Consider the following 21,313-nt stretch of genomic DNA (forward strand, 5'->3'; position numbering starts at 1 on the left):
ATATAGTTTTTTCATTGCCTTGACTTTATCTCATTTTTTGGGGTCGGCGCAGTATTCATTCTTTTCCACTGATCTCTATGATATGTGACCGTCATATCTGAGTATACTCTTCTTTTATTCATGTCATCTTTCGCACAATCCATTCAAGTTTTTTTTACGTTTAGGGCAGAGAGTAAACTCCAAACATAATATATCATACAAGAAATCTGAACCAGTAATATAAAAACCTTATAGTTTATTAATTGTTATTAATTTATCTCATTCATTTAAAGCTCTATATTAAAAAAAATATAAATGACTTAGAAAATTGAAGCATTAGATGTTGCTGTATTGAGTTGTATCAATATTATTGGTATTGGAAAAGTTTAATAATATCTATGTAAGAGTATTATTAACTTTGCGAGAGAATCCGCAAGGGCAAATGCCAAATATAAGAAGCGTTAAGCTGAAGTAAGAAATCATATTATTGATGATTCAATTGTTTATGTACTACCTATTTATTTAGCATCCGTTAAAACTTTGGCTGAATAATAATATGCTTAAAATAAATTTTCCTGTTTTAATAAATATGAATAATGAAATTAAGTATCAAAATATGGAATGTAGAGAGTGGTGACCACTTTAAAACGATTATAATATATGGCTTCTTACTAAACGGTTTGTATATATAAATAATAATGTTGATAAGTCTATGTCCAGTTTCTTGTTTTTATATACTTAACCGGTTATTTAATACATACTATTATGTGTGAACAAATAACAATAAGTGTAACACAATATGAATATGAGTTATATTACGTTAACGCCATATTAATTCCTTCAGGGATATTTAATCCAATTAGCACTGACTCAATGCTCTTCGTTGCAATTCACGGAATGATTACACGCATTCGTGTGTCACTAATATTAGGTGTCAGACAGACAAACACATTTATTAACACAGAACGATGTTAATACGGAAATGTTAATGGGAATCTTTTTATACGGTAGTTCTATAATGAATTCTGGTATGATCCAAATTATGTATGTTTTATGTAAGATCTAATGAGAGAGAATAGGTACCTACGGCAGGTATTATGTTGATTGTACCTAAGTTTCGTTTCTCTTGCCATATACATTGCTATTATACTTATCTGTACCCATCTCCAGAGTTCTATAGAGCAACTCCATCTCATTCACTACTCATACGTATACAGACACAACTTTCAATTCGATTGGAAATGTATACAGACAGACAACTAGTCTGTCAAGTTTCTGAAAAGAAACTTTCTTTTCGAGGCTTTTTAAGGATAAAGAGTATATATGGAGAACTATTCTCCTTTCTTAGTTGTAAAATTTCACCATCACGTAAAAACCCTGCACTAAAACTACGAACCGTATCTGTGAGACGTATCGTACTAAGTTGTAGTTTTTTATAGTTCTATAGAATGAACAAATAATAGAATTTTTACATTACCCGCAACCCATCGAAATAGGATTCGTGGGTTCTTTAGAGGTCACGACCTACAGTTTTACAAACATTTCCGTTTATTGATTGTTTGTTATTTTAAATCCAGATACATATACGCTATTTTACGTTCTATGGTTTTTTAATATACTAGTTATATGTATGTGTTAAGATTGAGGTCTGTAGGTACAATCCTGAATATAATATTAAGATATCGTTTGAGATAATTCTATTAAATCTGTCGTTACATAGTTGTACGCTGTCAGAAGGTTTAACATGACTACAAAGGATAGAGGTACCTATCTTTACATGAATAGACTATTGTTCATCTTTGCATAATAGACTGAGATGTTACATTTTAATTAAATTGGCAGAGTATGAAATATTATTTATATATGGTTACCCATTTATAAGCGCTAAATTAAAATATTCAGTTGCTAACATAATATGTATCTTTTAAGGTTTTTTATACTACGATGGCGTCAATCAATATACGATATACAATATACAATATACGGCCTATCTGTTGTTAGACGGTTACTGTAGTCTGTGAACTCCTAAAATATCAGAGGAGTCTCGCGTGAGCTACCGCGTGAATGCTTTGTGAATGGCATCGTCAAATTTGATTGGCACATATAATATATTATTTTATGATGTATAAAATATATTATTACCAAGTGTTAATAGCGTGTTCTGTCGCACAAAAATAGTAAATCTACTTTGAGAAATAGGAATTGTGTGATATTATCTATACATCTATACATATAAATGAAATTGGAGTGTCTGTTTGTAATATTGAAATAACTGTTCTCTACTGCATGGTACATACACCAAAAAAACTTTTTGTTAAATTGTTGTCTGTCTGTCTGTTTGTTCCGGCTAATCTCTGAAATGGCTGGGCCGATTTCGGCAGGATTTATTTGGCAGGTAGCTAATGTAATAAGTATTAACTTAGGCTACTTTTATTTTAGAAACATTATTCTATTTTCGAAAAATAAAGTATAATTCCACGCGGACGAAGATGCGGGTACAGCTAGTATACTATAATTATGTACATATGTGATATGGAATAAAAATAATTTAAGACATTATTCCGATGCTTATGGATCAAAGTGAATGAGGGTTTTTAGATTTAATAACTACTAATAATATTCGAGACAAATCTTAATTGAAATTGACAGATTTGTGATTAAACAAGATTCATTTGATAGAGCAGATATTAAAATAAATTCATAGATAAAAGAATATTACAAACTAAAACTAACTAAAGGCTATACCTAAGTAATAGCAGACTAGCAGCGTGGATTCACTACAACCATTGAGTAGTTGACAATTATGTCGGTTAATATCTAATAATTTTGTAAAGAAAAACTTATGTAGTAGATTTATGTAGTATTTGAGACAAAGATTATTATTAATAGTGTTTATGTTTCTTTTCTCTTCTTGCTTTTTTGGGTTAATTATTTTTATTAAGACAGTTGTTATTATTATTGCTTTAGATAATAATATTTTTACTTAATATCTACTACTTCACACATTGTTTTTATTCGCTGTCCGCTGCATTCCGCCCTAATAGGACCTCTGCAATTATATAGAACTGGGAAGAAAGTGTGTGGGCGCCGTGTTCCCTTATAAATGGCTAGCACTGCTCGTTTTCCAGACATATCTGCGATGTATTTTGAACTAATCTGACGTTGGTTTCTGTGTTATCAGTCTCAGTGTCCAACATTGGTTATTGGCAATAGAAATGAAATTCAGTCACCTATTTATGTTGTTGGCCGTGCTTTTATATTTGGTTATATCCGATGCTTATCCTTACCGAAGTGGAAATATAGATTATGTGAGTACATTTAAATAAATTAATATTAAATGATGCGATTTCTAACGTTGTGCTAAATAATCAGGCAAATTTAATATTGATTTCATTCTGTCTAGTTTGTTGTTCATTTATGGCTTTATAACGTGCTTGTAAAAAGCTGCGACAGTTATTAGCAGATATTATACAAATTTATCTCGATGTATTGACAAAATGTAGGTATGCTATATCTTTTTACTTATTATTTGTTGTATTTACTTATTAATTGTTGTTGTTTATTTTTCATATGTACCTAACATATGAAAAATAAATTGGTAAATTAAACTCTTTTAATTAAAATATTCCCCAGGAATGTAGGGATACTGTTAGTATTTATAATAAAGTTGAAAAGTAAATATGTGTATTTTTGAGTAGCTTCGATTATTTATTATTTAGGTACCATCGAAAATCTTCACTTTATTTTGGTGCGTGTAATAGCAACACGCCATGTTATACAATAGAACTTTTTTTGATAAAAATCAATATGTTTTTTAAATCAAAATATTTATTTGTTTAGTTAAACTCAAATTATATTTCAAGTTGATATGTAGATATATTTTCATGTAGATTCATGCAATAAAAGTTGAATCCGCACTATTTGTCTATCATTTTTCAACTTGAAAAGTGCATTCTTCAAGCGAGAAGAACTGACCAGATAGTCTCTTTAAAAATATTTTAATATAATAGATAGTCAATATGTAAAAATAGTTATTATATAATAACTATTTTTATCTTTTTTATGTCAGATGGAGGCTTTGCGGCGTATGCAGCAGGTACCCCAATGGCACTGCATGCGGTATCGACGGATCCAATTACATGGTCACTGTAGCCGATGGTTACTCATGAGAAGAACTTGACATACGGAAACTACTGGAAAAAGATACAGCTAATCTGTTTTTTAAATGAAGATTACACACTTTTATATGTGTGAATCACATCACATTATGGTAATCATAGATATCTAATATCGAGTAGATACAGTTTTGTACTAGTCGTGAACCTGATCTGCGAATTAGTTGGAAGAGAATTTTAATTTTTAAAAGACTTATATAATTAATTATCTTGAGATATTGTAGATGTAAATATTAGTGTTAGAAAGTTATAAAATAAATCGTGAAAATAACGAATAAATGAAGTAGTTTTGGATTGTTTTCTCTGAATATAATTTTATTTTCATTATAGATTTACAAAATAAAAATTAAATTATGATAGATATTAATAAATTAAATTGACGCCGAAATGATGACCAAACGCGGTGAAGCATCAATGAAAGATGAAATGAGGATTTAATGAGTTAATTAGTCTATATTATCAGACAGGATTGATTTTGTTGAAGAAGGGATTTCATATACCTAATATTTATTATGGTATGTAGGTTATAAGAAAACATAACGTCACTATAATCAATTATACCAATCAATCAATATTCAATATATATATATATATATATTTCTGTACATATCAATACTCCATAGTATTGATGTTGTGGTGGTGAACGCAACACTTGACATAGCTATATTTTGCTTTTAATATTTTCAATACAACGTGCGAGAGCGTGAGCCAACCGTGTAAATATAATATATCAATAACTTAAAAAAATGTAGTACCTTGATTCAATAAAATTATTTTTTTATATAGTACTAGCTACTCGCTCCGGCTTCGCACGGGTGTACATTTATTATTACATATATAAACTATCCTCTTGAATCACTCTATCTATTTAAAAAACCACTTCAAAATCCATTGCGTAGTTTTAAAGATTTAAGCATACATAGGGACTAGGGTTCATGATTTCTCGAGCTTTTCAATTTCTCGGGTCTCGAGAATTCTCGAGGTTAATTTCTCGGGTCTTCTCGGGTTGTCGAGAAATTTACTTTTACGTACGTTTTCTCATATTATTTGGTTCCAATAACGTCAAAAAACTCAGTGGTTTCATTTGAGACGAAAATCACTGCATTTTTTGTTAAATATTAAATATAAAATTTAACTATAAAATTAATTATAGAACTTTTATTGAGTAGGTATATTTAAAAACATTATACATATTATGAATAAGCCATTTTTTTTTTAAATACTGAAATATATTGGGTTTTACATATGAAATTAGCGTTTTGTCGTACTTGCCACTTTGATCTTAAATATCTCCTCTTTGGTTAGAAATTTCAATTTCAAATTTATACCGCTATTCACTCACGCATTTGTTTTTCGAAAACCGTAATACATATGCTTGGTTTTTTCTTTGGGTCACTCAGCTTACAAAATGGAAAACTTAAAATATAGCGTCATTTACAAGTACAAGTACGAGTTCTGCCATGGCACTAGTGCTGCAGAAACGACTCGATTAATGATGTGTATATGGTGGTGGTGTCGCAAGAAAACACAATGCATTTTTGGTTGCAACGTTTTCGTTCTGAAAATTTCGACCTGCAAAACAATCCCCGTGGGCGGCTGGAGTCCAAGGTTGGTAATGAAGAATTGAAGGCTATTATGATAGCAGATCCATCGCAAACCACGTCCGAGTTAGTTGCAGGTTGCGGTGTTAGTGACAAAACTGTATTAATCCACTTGTAGCAAATTGGGAGGGTGAAAAAGCTTAAAAGGTGGGTCCCTCATGAATTGAGTAGACAATTCGCGTTTCGATCGACAAACGCCCGTAGACTGCTGCGTTACATTAGTCAACCCGCATAATAATAAAGGGATTTTAATCGAATCATTACCTGTAATGATGTAGATCTTGTATGATAATTGGAAATGCTCATCGCAATGGCTGAACCCTGGCAAACCAACCAAATCCTGCCCTAAGCGAAAATTGACCCAAAAAAAGTTACTTGCGAGCGTTTAGTGGACTAGTTCCAGTGTTGTTCACATCAGCTTTCTTAAATCTGGCCAGATGATTACGGCAGATGTATGTTGTCAGCAATTGAGAAACCGTAATGAAAAAGCTAGCTGCTAAACAACCGAGGCTGGTCAATCGCCGTAGGCTACTGCTGCTTCAGGACAACGCTAGACCACACCCTGTACAACTGTCATTTACCAAATTAGAAGAGATTCAATTGTAATGTTTAAAACTTTACAATTGCTCCCCGGATCTTGCTCCAACAGATTACCATTTTTTTCGAAATTTGGATAACTGATTGGGAAAAAATTCAAATCCGATGGGGCAGTCCAAAGTCCAAAGATTTTATTGATTTGTCCAATGTTCCCGTTCCTGTTCAAATGTTTTTTTCAGTAAAGGGATCAATGAAGTACCTATGAGATGGCAAAAGTGCATAAATAGCAATGGTACATAGTTTGATTAAATAAACATGTTATATTTTGAAAAAAAATACTTCAGGTTACTCCCTTACAAAACACCACTTTCATATGTTAGGACCTAATATTATTCAGACTTATAATTATAATGACAGCACCATTTTTGACTGGTTATTTAGAAAAAATCTACCTTAAACTTGTAAACAAAAATAGTTTCTGTAAAACAAAAAAAAAATACATGAAAGAAAACCTTAATATCTTGTATTATTGCGCCGCCACGCAATACAACAAACGGCAATTTAATTTCTATATAGTTACTTGATTTCTCGAGTTCTCGACTTTTCTCGAGCTTGATTTCCCGGGAAATCGTTGTGTTTTGTTGATGAATGAACCCTAATAGGGACAGAGCGACAGAGACTTTATTTATACTATGTAATAATGATGATGATGATATTACAATGAAGTACTTCAATGAAGGCAAAAAAAAATATAACGATTACTTTTACCGTGTTTTGTTTCTAAGGATGTTAATACAAAGATATTTACTGTTACTTCAATTGTAACTGTTGGTTTCCTGTAATTAGGAACTAGGACAATCCAGAGCGTGGCAGAAAATGGACACGCAATCCGATATTCTTAATAACAGCTGTGACTCACAATTTCTATGTACATCGTATACCAAGTTATAATATTGCACGAAAATATTTTCACAATAATATAGGTATATTACGAATTCAACTGTAAAACTTGATATAAAAATTGATTAAATTCGTACCTAAATTAATATTAAGTAGCAATAACATGAAGAAAGTTAACCGCCTAAATACATAAAATCCTTTATAAGTAGATATTTATAATTTGTTAACTTCTCTATGGCAATGAGTGCCACGATTTACGTTGTGAAGTGAAATATCAAGCGAAAGGCTTCTGTATGTCACACAATGATATGTAGAATGACGCAACTTAAATAATTCCACGAATGCATTAGAATAATTTATTGAATCTTATTTAGATATAACTTTACCTATTTATATTTTCTTGTGCACAAACAAAATGTTACATAATTTGAATGAGAAAATGAAACTGACAAAATACGAGCGTAAAAATTGTACGAAATTCATTATATAAATTCATTAGTATCTTTTATTTATCTTTTTGTATATGTTATCATAAACGATAAGTTTCGAATTAATTACTCTACTGTTGTCGTACAATCTTTCCGTTTGTTTTTTTTTGTATTCCAAAATTAAAATTTTTGCCTATTTTTCTTTCTTGTCCAGGCAATATGAGGTTTGTTTTCTTATATCGTTTGTCCATTAAAATATTACTTATAAATCTAACTGCGAAATAGAAAATTAATTCTATAAAGCTAATCAAACTAGCTCCAACAAATAATCCAGTTGTACCACCAACAGACACTGCAAAAAGTACGTAATAATTACTACATTTAAAATAAAGTTATATTAAATTAGTTACTTAATACTTAATTCCTCTTACCGACTAGATCTAAACGACTTCGTACCACATTACGCTTGAATCGCTCAGCAGGTAAACGTGCTAATGAAATCTCAACTTCCGATTTCTTCTTCATAAATAAACGTTCTCTGAAAACGTAAGTCAAAAATTGTTATTCCATTTTTATTCAAGTATTTACAGTGCACAATGCACAGTATGCATTTCAAAAGACTCTTATATGTTATCAGATGGATAGCACAACTAGAGAAATATAAGCTTTCACGATGGGTTGTTAGTAATGAGTTAGCACCATACGGTCTCTGAAAATGCGCCATCTGACTACATCCTCCCCTAATGGTAAGATGAGAATTATCTACTTTTGTACCTTTAGGGTAGGCACAAGCATTAGTCTTTCGTCATCTTCCATAAATAGTATGCATGCAGTATGCTTAGTTTTTTAAACCACAACGGATTTTTTATATGGTTTGATTATAATTTCGAGAGTTTAATATTTTAATATACGTTTTATAATTAATATATGTATACAGTCTTACGACCACACTACCATACAATAAAAGAATATAAAGTGTCTATCTAATTGAGAATCTGTGACAATATGTATGTATCTATGAATATCTATTGATTGTAGTAGGTATATTTATATGAAACTATTGTTATAGAATACAATTTAATACATTTGCACACCGACAATGACTAAAACAACTTACGGGACAAATCCGTCTTTGATAACAGTAACTTCTGTTTCATCGCAAGAAGGTAAGCAGTTGCATACTTGTCCAGGCCTGGTGCTCCATGATGGTTTGAGGTTGGTGAGGCTGTCGCCATTTGTGTGGAGGCAAGCCATACCAGAAATGTTGCAGTAGTGGGTATCGGCTGCCAATATAAAAATAAAATATTGTAATTTGTTTTATTATCAACATTAATTGTTATTAACGAATAACATAATACTAAATAATGCATAAAACTTCTACAGAAATTGAGCTTAATGCAGTATGGTATTCTCTAGCATGCTACTTCTCTGTCATTAATCTTAATTCCTCTCTATATCTACAGCATATAATATTCTCTTATCTGTGCTAATATTAATAAAAATAAAATAAAATAACATTTACATGTTATTCATCAACAATTGTTTTCAAATTCACTATAAAATAAATTAATGAAATTGATCGGTAAAGTAACGTAATTGCTAACATACATTACATAAATATATGCCTATACAATTTCGCAATTGTGGCTGTACCTACTATTTGACAGCTGCTGTTGCCAACTATACACCGCGGCTTCTAAATGGTACTGTCAAATTATCATAAGGAAATCTCACATGTGGCAACAAAGAAGTGGTCGTGGCATCCACACAGACGGATCTGTGCTTGTTTTCGACATTGCGTTAGACATGCACTATAGGAGTAATGAGGATATAGGCTGTCTTGATTTTCCGAGTAGAATTGACAGGCTCGTTGTTTTGTCGTCGTATCTGCCACTAATGGGTCATTTTCAATATTATTTACTGCAACGAGACGCCTGGAATCATGATGAGGAAACATTACCGCTACATTATTAATACTAACAATATTTAATATTTAGTAACAAACGTTTTATATGAGGACATAATTTGTCTACTTAAGCACTTACTTAAAATTGAAAGCAACCAATTGCTACAACATATCTGCAAGTTATGATGTGCAAGACTTTACGTTTTTACATATGATTGTGTTTTCATAATAGATGCAGTTATATGTACCTATATAGTAACATTTTTAAACAACTGACCGGTATTTACGTCCAAGCTGGATTCTTAATGTAGTTGCACGTAGTGAAGTAACACTGGGAATTTCGTCTTCTCCTAAAGTATACATCTGAAAAATTAAAACATTTACGTTTATAGAAGTTTAGGATAAAATATTATGATATATTTAATGTTAATTAATATCGTTATACCATTGACGATAGTAATATATCAAACTTGATAGATCCTCTTTTCTCGGTGTAGTTGCATATCATTGGATAGGGATTTGTTTTTCTGAAAGTAAAGAAGAATGAAATAAATAAATTTTATCATATTTGTGCTGCTTATTTATGATGTATGTTAATTTTATGTATTGTTTCAAATTATTTAATAAAGAATACTATAATTTGTACATCTACTCTACATGAACTTATTGACTTGCGAAAACATTGCCGATATTATTAGGCTGGAAAGCGCTTTATATACAAAGTAGAGCCGTTAAAGTATGGTTATTTACTATATTTATTTTTCCAAGGATGTAATAGATAATCTTTATATATTATATGTGTATTTTAATGCAGTTTTAGCAATAGATTTATATAATAGATAATAATACATGCATAATACAGAAAATACGAGACAATCAAAGATATCGGCAGGCGGGTGGCTGGTATTGTATAAAGATAAATATTTAATTAAACACATACTCTGTTTGAATGGAGTTAATAACAAAGCATGATCCCACATCAGTTGGCATAAATAGAAAATATTCACAGCAGTCAAATGGTATGTTGTTATAAGAGCAATTTTGTATAATTCTGGGACAATCGCTGCGAACTAAGTTTGCGTAATAACTGTAATTCGACATCGGACATTTAGGGTCTGGTTTCTTTGTATTGTAACAAAGATCCACAAGATTGAAGCAGTATCCTCGGAAGTAAGCAATATCTTTTAATGCGTCCTCTAAATCCAAAAGGTGGTCGGCGGACCAAATTCTGAAAAGAAAACAATAATTATTATATTATAGCTACATATTAGAATAGGTACTCTAATATGCACATTATTTTATTATTTAAGTTTTTTATTATGTGACATGCAAACTAAATATGTAATTATTTATCTAGTAAATAATTCTTTTATAGAAATGTATGAATAAACTAACCAGTGCCCACTTTGTTGGACATTATACACTTTTACTTGTCAGTGACCTATCGCTGACAGTAGAAAATTATTGAAGTATGTATCTACCGATATCGCTATTCAATTAAGGGTTCATGGTAGAAAGTTGAAAATTTAGGGTTGTATGCATTTTTAATGCCGAACCATAAAAATATTCAGTGAAATATATCCAAAAAAAAAACAAAAATTGGTTTGAATCACTCTTATCACTTAGGGGTATGAAAAAGTTTACGTCTTACTCTCAGATCTATTTAATATATACACAAAAAATTATAAGAATCGGCCAAGCCTTTTCGGGCAAGTTTTGTTACAAACAAAACTCGCCCTGTTTGTTTGAGAATTTTGTGTATCGGATTGTTTGTGAGATCACTCGATTGTTCTTGGATATTACTTATATTTACAACAATAATTTAGTATACAGGTTGACATATAATAAAAATAAATAATTGAAACAAAGTAGGTACTTACTTATCGGCAACTTCAAAAATGCGATCATTATTTGACAATTCGCAAATAGCCACAGCCGGCATTTTAGTATTCCAGTCAATATAAGTAGTCTCTAAGCCGAAGCTAATAGGATTAAGAACGAAATCATTCCAAGCCGCGATGATTAGCACGGCAGACCCGTACCATCCCAGGAACACTAATACTCCCCAAATACATCTGGAAACATATTAATATACTTTATCAATTTTATTTTGCAGCTACCCGCTAACGTACTATCGTCATATGTATATCAATATTGAGTCAAAATCAAATTAAATCAAAATATATTTATTCGGTTGGTTACCTACCACTTATGTATTATTATGTAGTATTATGTTATCTGTGGTATTATTAAACTTTTTAAAGTCGTGTACAATCGTACTAATTCTGATATTGACCCGTAAGTACGGGCACGATCATTTGGATTTTTAAATGAAATCACACACATACACACTTTATAATCATCAACACTGATGAATCTTTAGGTCAGTAGTAAGGTCAGCAGATAGGTTATCCGCAAGTCATTATGAAGTGACCTCCCACGAATAGTGGAAAATACCTACCTACTAATATTTGATGATTATCCGAAATATTAAAATTTTAACGAATATGTTGATCTATATCAGTATGTAATATTGTCCTATCTATGATATCAGTAAAGGAAGGCCGCGTGACATTGCTTTTTTTATTTGTTGCTAGAAATCTACTGTCAGGTTGATTTCCACATATTTAGTTTCCCTGAAAATCATCGTTGTGAATTTAAAGTAAAATCGCCATTATACGTTCTCTAACTTAACGTAAAAGTGATACACTGGTACGCCAGCGTATAGTGAGATATTTATAGATAGCGTATTCTATGGCCCCATAAGGAAAGTTGTTAAATTGTAACCATTGGTGAATTTCGTGTTGTCACAACATTATATTCTATAGCGCTGTATGAACTTACCTCTCGAACCAATGTTTTGTATCATCAGCTATAAAACGCACTCCAGCAAAACTGCAGTTTGCGCAATAATCTTTTATAAGAGCTTTGCAAGTGTGTGGCATGTCCAGGCTTTGTAATGTAATGGTAGCGAAAATTATTTATGGTAGGCAATCCTAGCTTGCACACAACATGACTCATGCTTCATATTGTACAAGCATTATAAATATTTAATGCAATAATGAGTAACAGACACAATGTCGTGATTATGCAGCGTGACGAATACCTAACATTCAAGGTTACATAGCAATAAAACACAAATGGCATTTAACACATTTAATATGCACTTAAAATATATCAAAATGAAATGAGGCAGTTACTCGTAAGTACATAATTTTATTTATTTATTAACTTTATTATTATATATTAACTTTAACGCACATAATACAATATTACATTTGGAGCGCTTAACACCGTACGGAATTTTCTCACCATAAATATTGCAGAGAATAATTAATTATTATAAATTTATTTCTTTTTTCTTTAAATTAAATAGCTTGAATTTTGACAACAGAACACTGATATGTACATTTTGTAATATTTCATATATTAATGAATTAAGTAACCTAGCAATACTTATTTACAAAGCATAGCAACATCGGGCCTAAAATCTAATAGCTTCCATTCACTAGGATTCACAATCTCATAACTCAATAATTATCACTTTAATAGTTTATAATTTACAAACATAATAATGAGAAATTATTATAAATAATCACATACTAATTTATTAATTATTATAACATGTTTATAGTACCTACAAAGTTAGACCAAATTAAATTATTTTTTTATTCATAAAAATAAGTCATTGGTTACATTGCTTTGTATTGTATTAAATTATGGTGTCATGATAATGCTTTTTCTTAATTTATTTAAAGGGGATTGTTTAACTAAATTGTAAGTTTATGACATAGTATTCAATGAACACTTTGACTGTATATTTAACATAATTACTATTATACAAACGTATCACATTAAGTTATAAATGCTGTAGTACATCAGGACTGGACAGTAAGAAATGTTCGTCAAACTGTTGTTGATGTGGAACATGCGGTTGACTTTGCGAATGTATTGATTTCGGGTGTTTCTGGTGTCGATGGTGTGGCACTTCTGGTGGTCTATGGAACTGGTTCCTGGAGATGAGGCCTGCGTGTGTGAGAATGTTATATATCTCTCTACGAGATACATCGTCGGCTTCGCGTTCATGTACCTAAGAAACAAACATCCGTCTATAAAATTAAACATATTTGTAGATCTACTGAGTGGCAGCGAATTAAAAAGATATTTACTTATTCAGGACCCGATTATGATAGTTACTTTGACATTGAATATAGAGATTTTGATTTATTATACAGATCTTTAAGTAGTAATTTCAACTACTGCAGCTGTAGCAACAGCGTGTAGTGTAGGATAAAGACTTATCCTTGGCGGCGTCACTCATTAATCTGACAATAAAGTATTAGTCACATAACTTCAATTCAAGGCCGTCAACGTCTATGTTCGTAAATTTTATTACAATTTTAATTTGGTAGTAAGTAAGTAATGAAGTCTCTCGACTTGAGACGTTAGTGTCACGAGAACATAATGATTGACTGCTTTAAAAATTGTAAGTATAGTTCAATATTCAATCTTACCAATTTCTCTCCTTTGTGTAGTAGACTAGTTAAAGAAAGTAACTTTAGTAGGTGAGGATTTTGTAACGCCCGGCTTCTCATGTAAGGCGGCAGTTGTCTCTCTTCTTGTAGCACTTGGACTACAGCAGGGTGAGGGGGTGGCAAGCAGTTTACCAAGTGCAACCCCATCAATATCAACAGCGTACGTCGCATGGTAATGAAACGATACGTATCTGAGAACATATATCATAAAATTTAAGTGGACCAAAAAACTTAATTATTTAATATTCATCTTCATCATCATTCATTCTCATAATATCATTTAGGGTTGGTGTAATATGTTTTTCTGTTGCAATAATTTCTACAATCTTTCTATATGCAATCTCTCTGTTGCATATACTGTAGAAATTAATGAAATAAAATATATAGGAATATTCTAGTTTTATTATTATATTTCACATGGAATTATTTAAGATTTTTTTCAATCTACCTACATATTATGTTATATGTTATTCCGATCCCTTTACCGTGAAAAGGACGAGAAGTTTCATTGTGAAGGGAGAGACTTGCATAACATATTTTCCTTCACATAATTTCATAACTCATTCACTATTTCGATAGATTAGAAATGAATCAACCCGACAGAAAAGAGTAAACGTAATTAGGTATATATATAACTGTAATCACAGTAATCACTAGTTTTAGTGAGTAAATATGTATAGGAACAACAACATAGAGTCACTAAAACTCTATAACGTTGGAAGAACGACGTTTTTGTTTTAAACAATCATATTATAATAAATTGTAATCACATTTGTCAACTGATTCTTATTAACAAATGTAATAACATTGACAGTAAAGAATAGGTCTATTAGACGAACACCAAACTGACACAATCCCAGACAATGTTTAAGCATTCAACATGTTGGTAGTGTTGCAATAGAGTTGATAACCCGAATTATCCACTTAGCTTGATGTTTGATGTAGGTAATCAGATCACGCCTTAAATTTAGGACCCATGTGAGATATATGTTTATTACTCATTGTGTACTTTTCAGTAATGGATTATGAGATATGTAGATACTATGAATTGTAACGAATATATATTAATACAAAAATTAGTAATTATATATTGTTGTATTAATATTGCTGACTTGACATGAAATACCCAAATTCAGTAGTTCATATCTCTCAACTGTTTTCAACTAATTGATATATAGTAGGTATTTATAAAATACCAACTACTTTCAATAGATTTTCTTGGTAACTGACGTTTGTATTCGTAGTGCGTGAGTTTGCTTTACCGAGGGACTAAGATGTCGTAATTTCTCTGTGGACTGTAACTACGATAGTAATTGCCTGCGCGGCACTAAACTTTCGTATATCTTTTCTTGGTAGATGTCTTCGATATACAATAAACATATTTTACACATTTCAGCATTTTGTAACGCACAACTAAAACTAAACTAGGTAAGTTTAGTTTTAGTTGTGCGTTACAAATATAAAGCGATTTAGATTATTGTTTGACAATACAATGTTTAAATATATAAATAGATATGCACATCTACGCCCTCGGTCTAACATGAATTTTCAAATAACAATTCTCAACATAAAATTACATTTATTTTGGTTTATAGTACGACATATTTCATCTTAAATATATAAAATTCTCGTGTCACAGTTTTCGTTCCCATACTCCTCCGAAACGGCTTGACCGATTCTCATAAAATTTTGTGAGCGTATTGAGTAGGTCTGAGAACCGGCCAACATCTATTTTTCATCCCCCTAAATGTTAGGGGTAGTCCACCCCTAATTTTTTTTTTATTTTAAGGCAAAAGAACATTTGCCGGGACAGCTAGTATTATTATAAGATTTATTTTCACACTTTTTCAAGTTTGAGGTTATCTAAGGATTACACGTAACTTATCAGTTTCAATAAAAGTGCATTCCAAGGTTTTACAAGAATTGCATAATTGCATAATGAGAGCATTAAATAATTAAAAATTAAGTTAACAAAGAATGTAGAATTGCTACATTAGAATATCATCTGTCATATATTATATCTATTCGTAAAGAAGTATTTTTAATTTCTGGTATCTACGATGCATTTTAGTATCTAGGTATTTCGTTATCCTCTTTAGCCTAGAAAATGACTACTTGACATAGATAAAAAGGCATATACCTTTTTTAAAACTGCATATTTTGCTTGAATAATCACTAGTAAGATGTTGATGAGTTGAATCAAGAAGTTGTCTTGTGAGCTAGTGAGTGTGACATAACCATGGAAATTAGAAGGTCATCGTTTATCGCGGAGAGTCGAGCGCGGTGCGCTGATGAATGTATGGTGTGTAAGTGGCTCGGACAATGGCTCTAGTCCCCAAGGTCACGATGGATCCCAAAACAAAACACACTTCGAAATCAACAAACACGCCGCTAAATATTGGTCAATACCAAGTACTCACGAACATTACTAAGTACACATTAATTTAATACAAGAGCTCTCATGTACGATCCTTGTATACTGCATAATAACATCAGGTTACATGCCATACTCCCGTATATTACGTACATAAATGGTGTTAACAAATTTGAAATTTTATTTTGAAGAAACTTGTTTTATATGTAAACTAGCTACTCGGCCCGGCTGTACATGTATTATATATACATATAAACCTTCCTCTTGAATCACTCTATCTATTAAAAAAAAAGCGAATTATTATCAGTTTCGTTGTTTTAAAGATTTACCTAAGCATACAGCGACAGCGACTTTATTTTATACTATATAATAATGATGATGATATTATATTTTAGGTTTTCGGTAAAGAATTTGCGGAATTGAAGACATATTATGAAATAAATTGATCTCGATCTCGATCGATGATGTAGACAATAATGATACACTGCTACATTATATAATGTGAACCATTGACATAATGGTGTTCGTAATATGTAGGCAGATATTATTTTTCCATAGCTAATAACAAAATCGGTAAATATCTAACTCACGTAATACTGATGTTTTGTTGAATAGGTATCTATTTTACATACCGATCGGACAAGATTCGAACTTGCATATTAGGTAGGTTTGTATTTAATATTTATGTATAATTCGACTGTTAGATGTACATATTATGGTTTTATATGTTAAGTTCAGTGAACTGTGTTATATTCGACAATTAGAGTCTAATGCACATGCATACTCGTACGTAAACAATTGAATATTTCAAAAATAATAAATTAGAAAAAAAATATATAGCTTAAGAGTTGTAAAATATTTAGAGCGAAATTTATAAATAGGGTGAGCCTATTAGATAAATACATATTCGAAAAATCTAATAAAAATAATAATAATAATAAAATCTAATTCTCGTAAGATAAACTACGTAGGTACAGCTGAGTCTATACTCATAATAATAGGAAATATTTTAAAAAGGAACTTACTTAGAGTGTGCTAATGAATGAAAGATAAAAAATTTTGTGGCATAACTAGATTAGGTATATAGTCATCATAAAAATAAGAATAACAGTATTGAGGATGTGAAGTGTAGATACATAGTTTATCACTATAAAATATCTTATTGTAGCGTTCGGTCAAACATCTAATTTCCCTTCTCTCTTTTCTTTTTAATTTATTTAGGTCAACAAACAGTTTCACATTTTATAATATTTTTAGCGAATGTGTCAGCCACTACGTTAACCACTAATTACTGTAATTATAATATGCTGCTTAAGATACGTTACGTTACAGATCTCACGTATTACTAACTACTACTACCTATAGTTATACTTGATTAGACTAGATCGTAATATACATAACAATTTTCATAAGATTAAATAAAATAAAAAAAAGAAATCATAGGAACCTTACCAGGTATAATATAATCAATCCGTTTTGAGCGTTAACTTATATATAACTTATGCACACACTGAATTCTTAGACAATAACTTATCACTTGGTAATTTAATTTCTCAATAAATTATTTAATTTTACTTGTAAATAGAGGTTGTTGTTATGGAGTATGGTTGCTTAGTGTTTGTATAGAGAAGCGGCGTCAAAGAGAGCGGTTGACGATGCCACCACCACCTCACGTGTTGCGATAACAGAATGTTCTACAACCAATTTTGCTGATGTTGTTTAGCAAGATATTTTGCAGTAAAAAAATATTGCTAATATAGTTTAATTGTGTTATAAATGAAAACAATAAATTTAAATAAAAATAAAATATTAATGTACATAAGTTAATATTTTTCAGAAGAGGTCTATCTATCTTATAAATCTGAGGGTATATGTAACGGTATCCCATAAATCACTCTCAATTGGGTGGAATTATTATATTAAAATGTCAACCGGTCAATCTACTGATGAACAAAAACTTCCCCCACTAATCGGTCTAAGAAATGGCACTTAACCATTGGTAACTGGTCTCAAGTGCAAGTGGTTTCATTGATAAATGTCAGCTCTACTTCACTCCAAACGACTAAATTCTTCATCATCACAGATAACACAATATTACGTAGGTACTATCATCTTCTATTAGTACCCCGCCCGCGAATACAGTTAGCGAAGGCGGAAGTATTATTCATTATCCATTAAAAAAATCTGCACCAATTCAACTAAGTACGTTTTTATCTATGTATGGCATTTGATTATTTATAGCATAATAACACGTTGACATTTACGTTACGTGCAGCAGGGTCTGCTTACCTGATCGAAGTTACAGCAATTTTCAAATAATCAGTATTAGATTATAATAGATAGTACTATTAAAAACATTACTAGATATGTAAAAATGAGTACGTGAATTGTTAATTACGTAAAAGCAATATTAGAACTGACTAGCAAATATACAACGTTACAAGTTGCATTATATATATGTGAAATAAATTAGTGTAATATTCATTGGATTTACTTATTACGGTACAATTTTCAAAATTTTAGCTTAGGAAAATACTATAATTGTGCGTATAAACTCTTTTAATGAAATTATAAATTTACGATGCAAAATAGTTAAGATTAATGCTATGGTTTTTTGCGTGTTTCATTTCAAAGTAAACCTAGTGTTAAAAACATTACTAGATATGTAAAAATGAGTACGTGAATTGTTAATTACGTAAAAGCAATATTAGAACTGACTGTGCATTATATATATGTGAAAAAATTAGTGTAATATTCACTATTCTCTTTATTATTTATTTCATTTAAAAACACCGATAAATATAATTTAATTTTTTTGACAGTCTTATGCTTCTTTATAAAATAGAAGAAGATTATCTCAGCCTACGTTTAGAATGACTGTGAAATTTATAAATTACAACATTGTGAAAAAAGGTCAATGTTTAAACAATTTTATTGTCTTATAATGGACATGAGTTTGCGCAAATCTGGACGGATAAACTCGTAGTAATGGAAGAAATAAATAAGCACAAGTACTCAAGTCTCTACGCCTTACAAGAATGTACTAAATTGCAATAATATGACTTAGCTGTGCATACGTATTTGTAACTACTGTGATTGAGTGAATACAGATTGTGTTACATCAGGAGCAGACGGGAAAGGATTTTGCATAACTTTATTATTAGTACGGATTTAACTATTACCTACCTGAATGCTGATTGTCAACAAGAACAGCTATAACAATGTGATAATTATTGTGAATGTCGAACTTACGGTAGGTATACTTAATTATAAGTAATCTTGTTACTGTGTTAACTGTTACACGACGAATTTTACGATATTGCGCTTGAAATTTCTGAGTACATAAGATTGTACTATTTTATTTTTAACGATGCTTATCAACACATATAAGTAGCAATTATTACGGTAAATTAATTTCTCATATGAAATTAATACCCGCAATACATAATACATATTTTATGTACTTACGAAAGCCTACGATTGAAATTTCTAAAAGACGTACTTCAGCGCATAGACATGTTGGTTTTACGATACACTTAGGACAAAGAGAACTGCGAAAGTGATGTACAATTGTCTAATTTATTAGAACTATTCTGGTTATGATATCAAATTATGTCGACACCAAAAATATAGTGTGTCAATTTAAATGACTCACCTGACTAACTCTCTAGTGATGAATGACATATTTAAGAAATTAAATTATTCCTAAAGAAAGGAGTATGGTCGCGCATGTCATGTTGTGTTCAAATATTCAAGACGAAATGTGGGCATATGGAGTATTGCATTCACCACAACTTTCACAGCCGACTACGACGACCTATCTGAAATTGTCTATAATTGTATGTATATTGTGTGAGAATGTGATTCTTACATAAATATTTATATAAAGGTATGATTTTTTTTTATATTTTATACTAGATGACCCGCGCAACGTGGTCTGCAGCACATTTACTTGATATTTATCATTATATTTCGCCCTATTCACATATTATCTTTTTAAATCATAGTCTATATGTTAATGTGGTGTATAAGTTATATTACGGTAAAGTTTCACCAAAATCGGTTCAGTAGTTTTTGTGTGAAAGAGTAACAAACAACCAGCCATACTAACAAATTTTCGCGTTTATAATATTAGTAAGATTCTGTAAATCATCTGCATTAAACCCTTATAACTACCTACTCGTATCAATTGTAAAGTAAGACAACTATAAAGATTTCCTAAAATAGTATTAAATGTTCTTTCATTGAACTTTGAACTAACGTACTTACATTCACATAATCCGGTACAACACCATAACGTAACAGAATAATTCCAAGTTAGCTACGTATCTACCTATGCTGCAGTCTCATAAACGCAAGTTATAAGTGAATGTGGGTGTTGTCCGAGATGGCCAGATAGTTTGGCAATGTTGTTTTGTAATCACTGATGGCAGTTGCCGGCGGATCATGTGATCGCTTTTACACAGCAGTCTATAAATAAACAGCAAAGGTGGCTTCATTTCGATTTAGTTTCGTATAATATTTGCATTTATGGGCTTTTGCCTGCATTTATATAATATAATCCGGTCCATACAAGTTTTCTCAGATCAGTTGTGCTAACTTTATGTATTTAGGTGTCTATTATGTGTATAAAGTAGATGTGATAAGGTCAGCAAAATGAGTTTAATATCTTCACAGAGAGTTCTTCCATAAGTCTTTATACATATAAAGTGGCTTCTTCTAATTGATTTGTCAATGTATTAGTTATTTAGTTGGTTACTAGCGACCCGCCCTGGCTTCGCACGGGTGCAGTGCTAATACTAAATATACCTACCTATTACAGGATGTCCTTATAAACAACGTTTACAGCTTTTTTGTCATTATCAATACTTTGTGAAG

The 21,313-nt window shown here is 31.0% G+C and overlaps 2 protein-coding genes across 2 annotated transcripts; both read right to left on the bottom strand.

Moving 5' to 3' along the window:
- Positions 1–6,917: 6,917 nt before the first annotated feature.
- Positions 6,918–12,471, bottom strand: LOC131843781 (sodium channel protein Nach-like). Its single transcript, XM_059192527.1, has 9 exons — positions 12,371–12,471; positions 11,407–11,601; positions 10,467–10,754; positions 9,972–10,053; positions 9,804–9,889; positions 9,355–9,554; positions 8,738–8,903; positions 8,052–8,158; positions 6,918–7,972 (listed from the first exon to the last, which is right to left on the bottom strand). Exons 1-9 carry the CDS (start codon positions 12,469–12,471, stop codon positions 7,752–7,754), a joined length of 1,446 nt encoding a protein of 481 aa, XP_059048510.1. The 3' UTR covers positions 6,918–7,751.
- Positions 12,472–13,385: 914 nt separating this feature from the next.
- Positions 13,386–14,232, bottom strand: LOC131843779 (uncharacterized). The gene is made up of 2 exons (XM_059192525.1): positions 14,041–14,232; positions 13,386–13,616 (listed from the first exon to the last, which is right to left on the bottom strand). Exons 1-2 carry the CDS (start codon positions 14,230–14,232, stop codon positions 13,386–13,388), a joined length of 423 nt encoding a protein of 140 aa, XP_059048508.1.
- Between the last annotated feature and the right edge of the window lie 7,081 nt (positions 14,233–21,313).

The sequence above is a fragment of the Achroia grisella genome, unplaced genomic scaffold (assembly GCF_030625045.1).
Source record: "Achroia grisella isolate CSIRO2021 unplaced genomic scaffold, CSIRO_AGI_Agris_v1 utg3297, whole genome shotgun sequence".
NCBI lineage: Eukaryota > Metazoa > Arthropoda > Insecta > Lepidoptera > Pyralidae > Achroia > Achroia grisella.

Coding starts and splice junctions, on each gene's coding strand:
- LOC131843781 (XM_059192527.1), bottom strand. CDS start 12,471: ATGCCACACACTTGCAAAGCTCTTATAAAAGATTATTGCGCAAACTGC. Junction 11,602..12,370: donor ACAAAACATTGGTTCGAGAG/GTAAGTTCATAC, acceptor ATATGTTTCCAG/ATGTATTTGGGGAGTATTAG. Junction 10,755..11,406: donor ATTTTTGAAGTTGCCGATAA/GTAAGTACCTAC, acceptor TTTTCTTTTCAG/AATTTGGTCCGCCGACCACC.
- LOC131843779 (XM_059192525.1), bottom strand. CDS start 14,232: ATGCGACGTACGCTGTTGATATTGATGGGGTTGCACTTGGTAAACTGC. Junction 13,617..14,040: donor TACACAAAGGAGAGAAATTG/GTAAGATTGAAT, acceptor TTTGTTTCTTAG/GTACATGAACGCGAAGCCGA.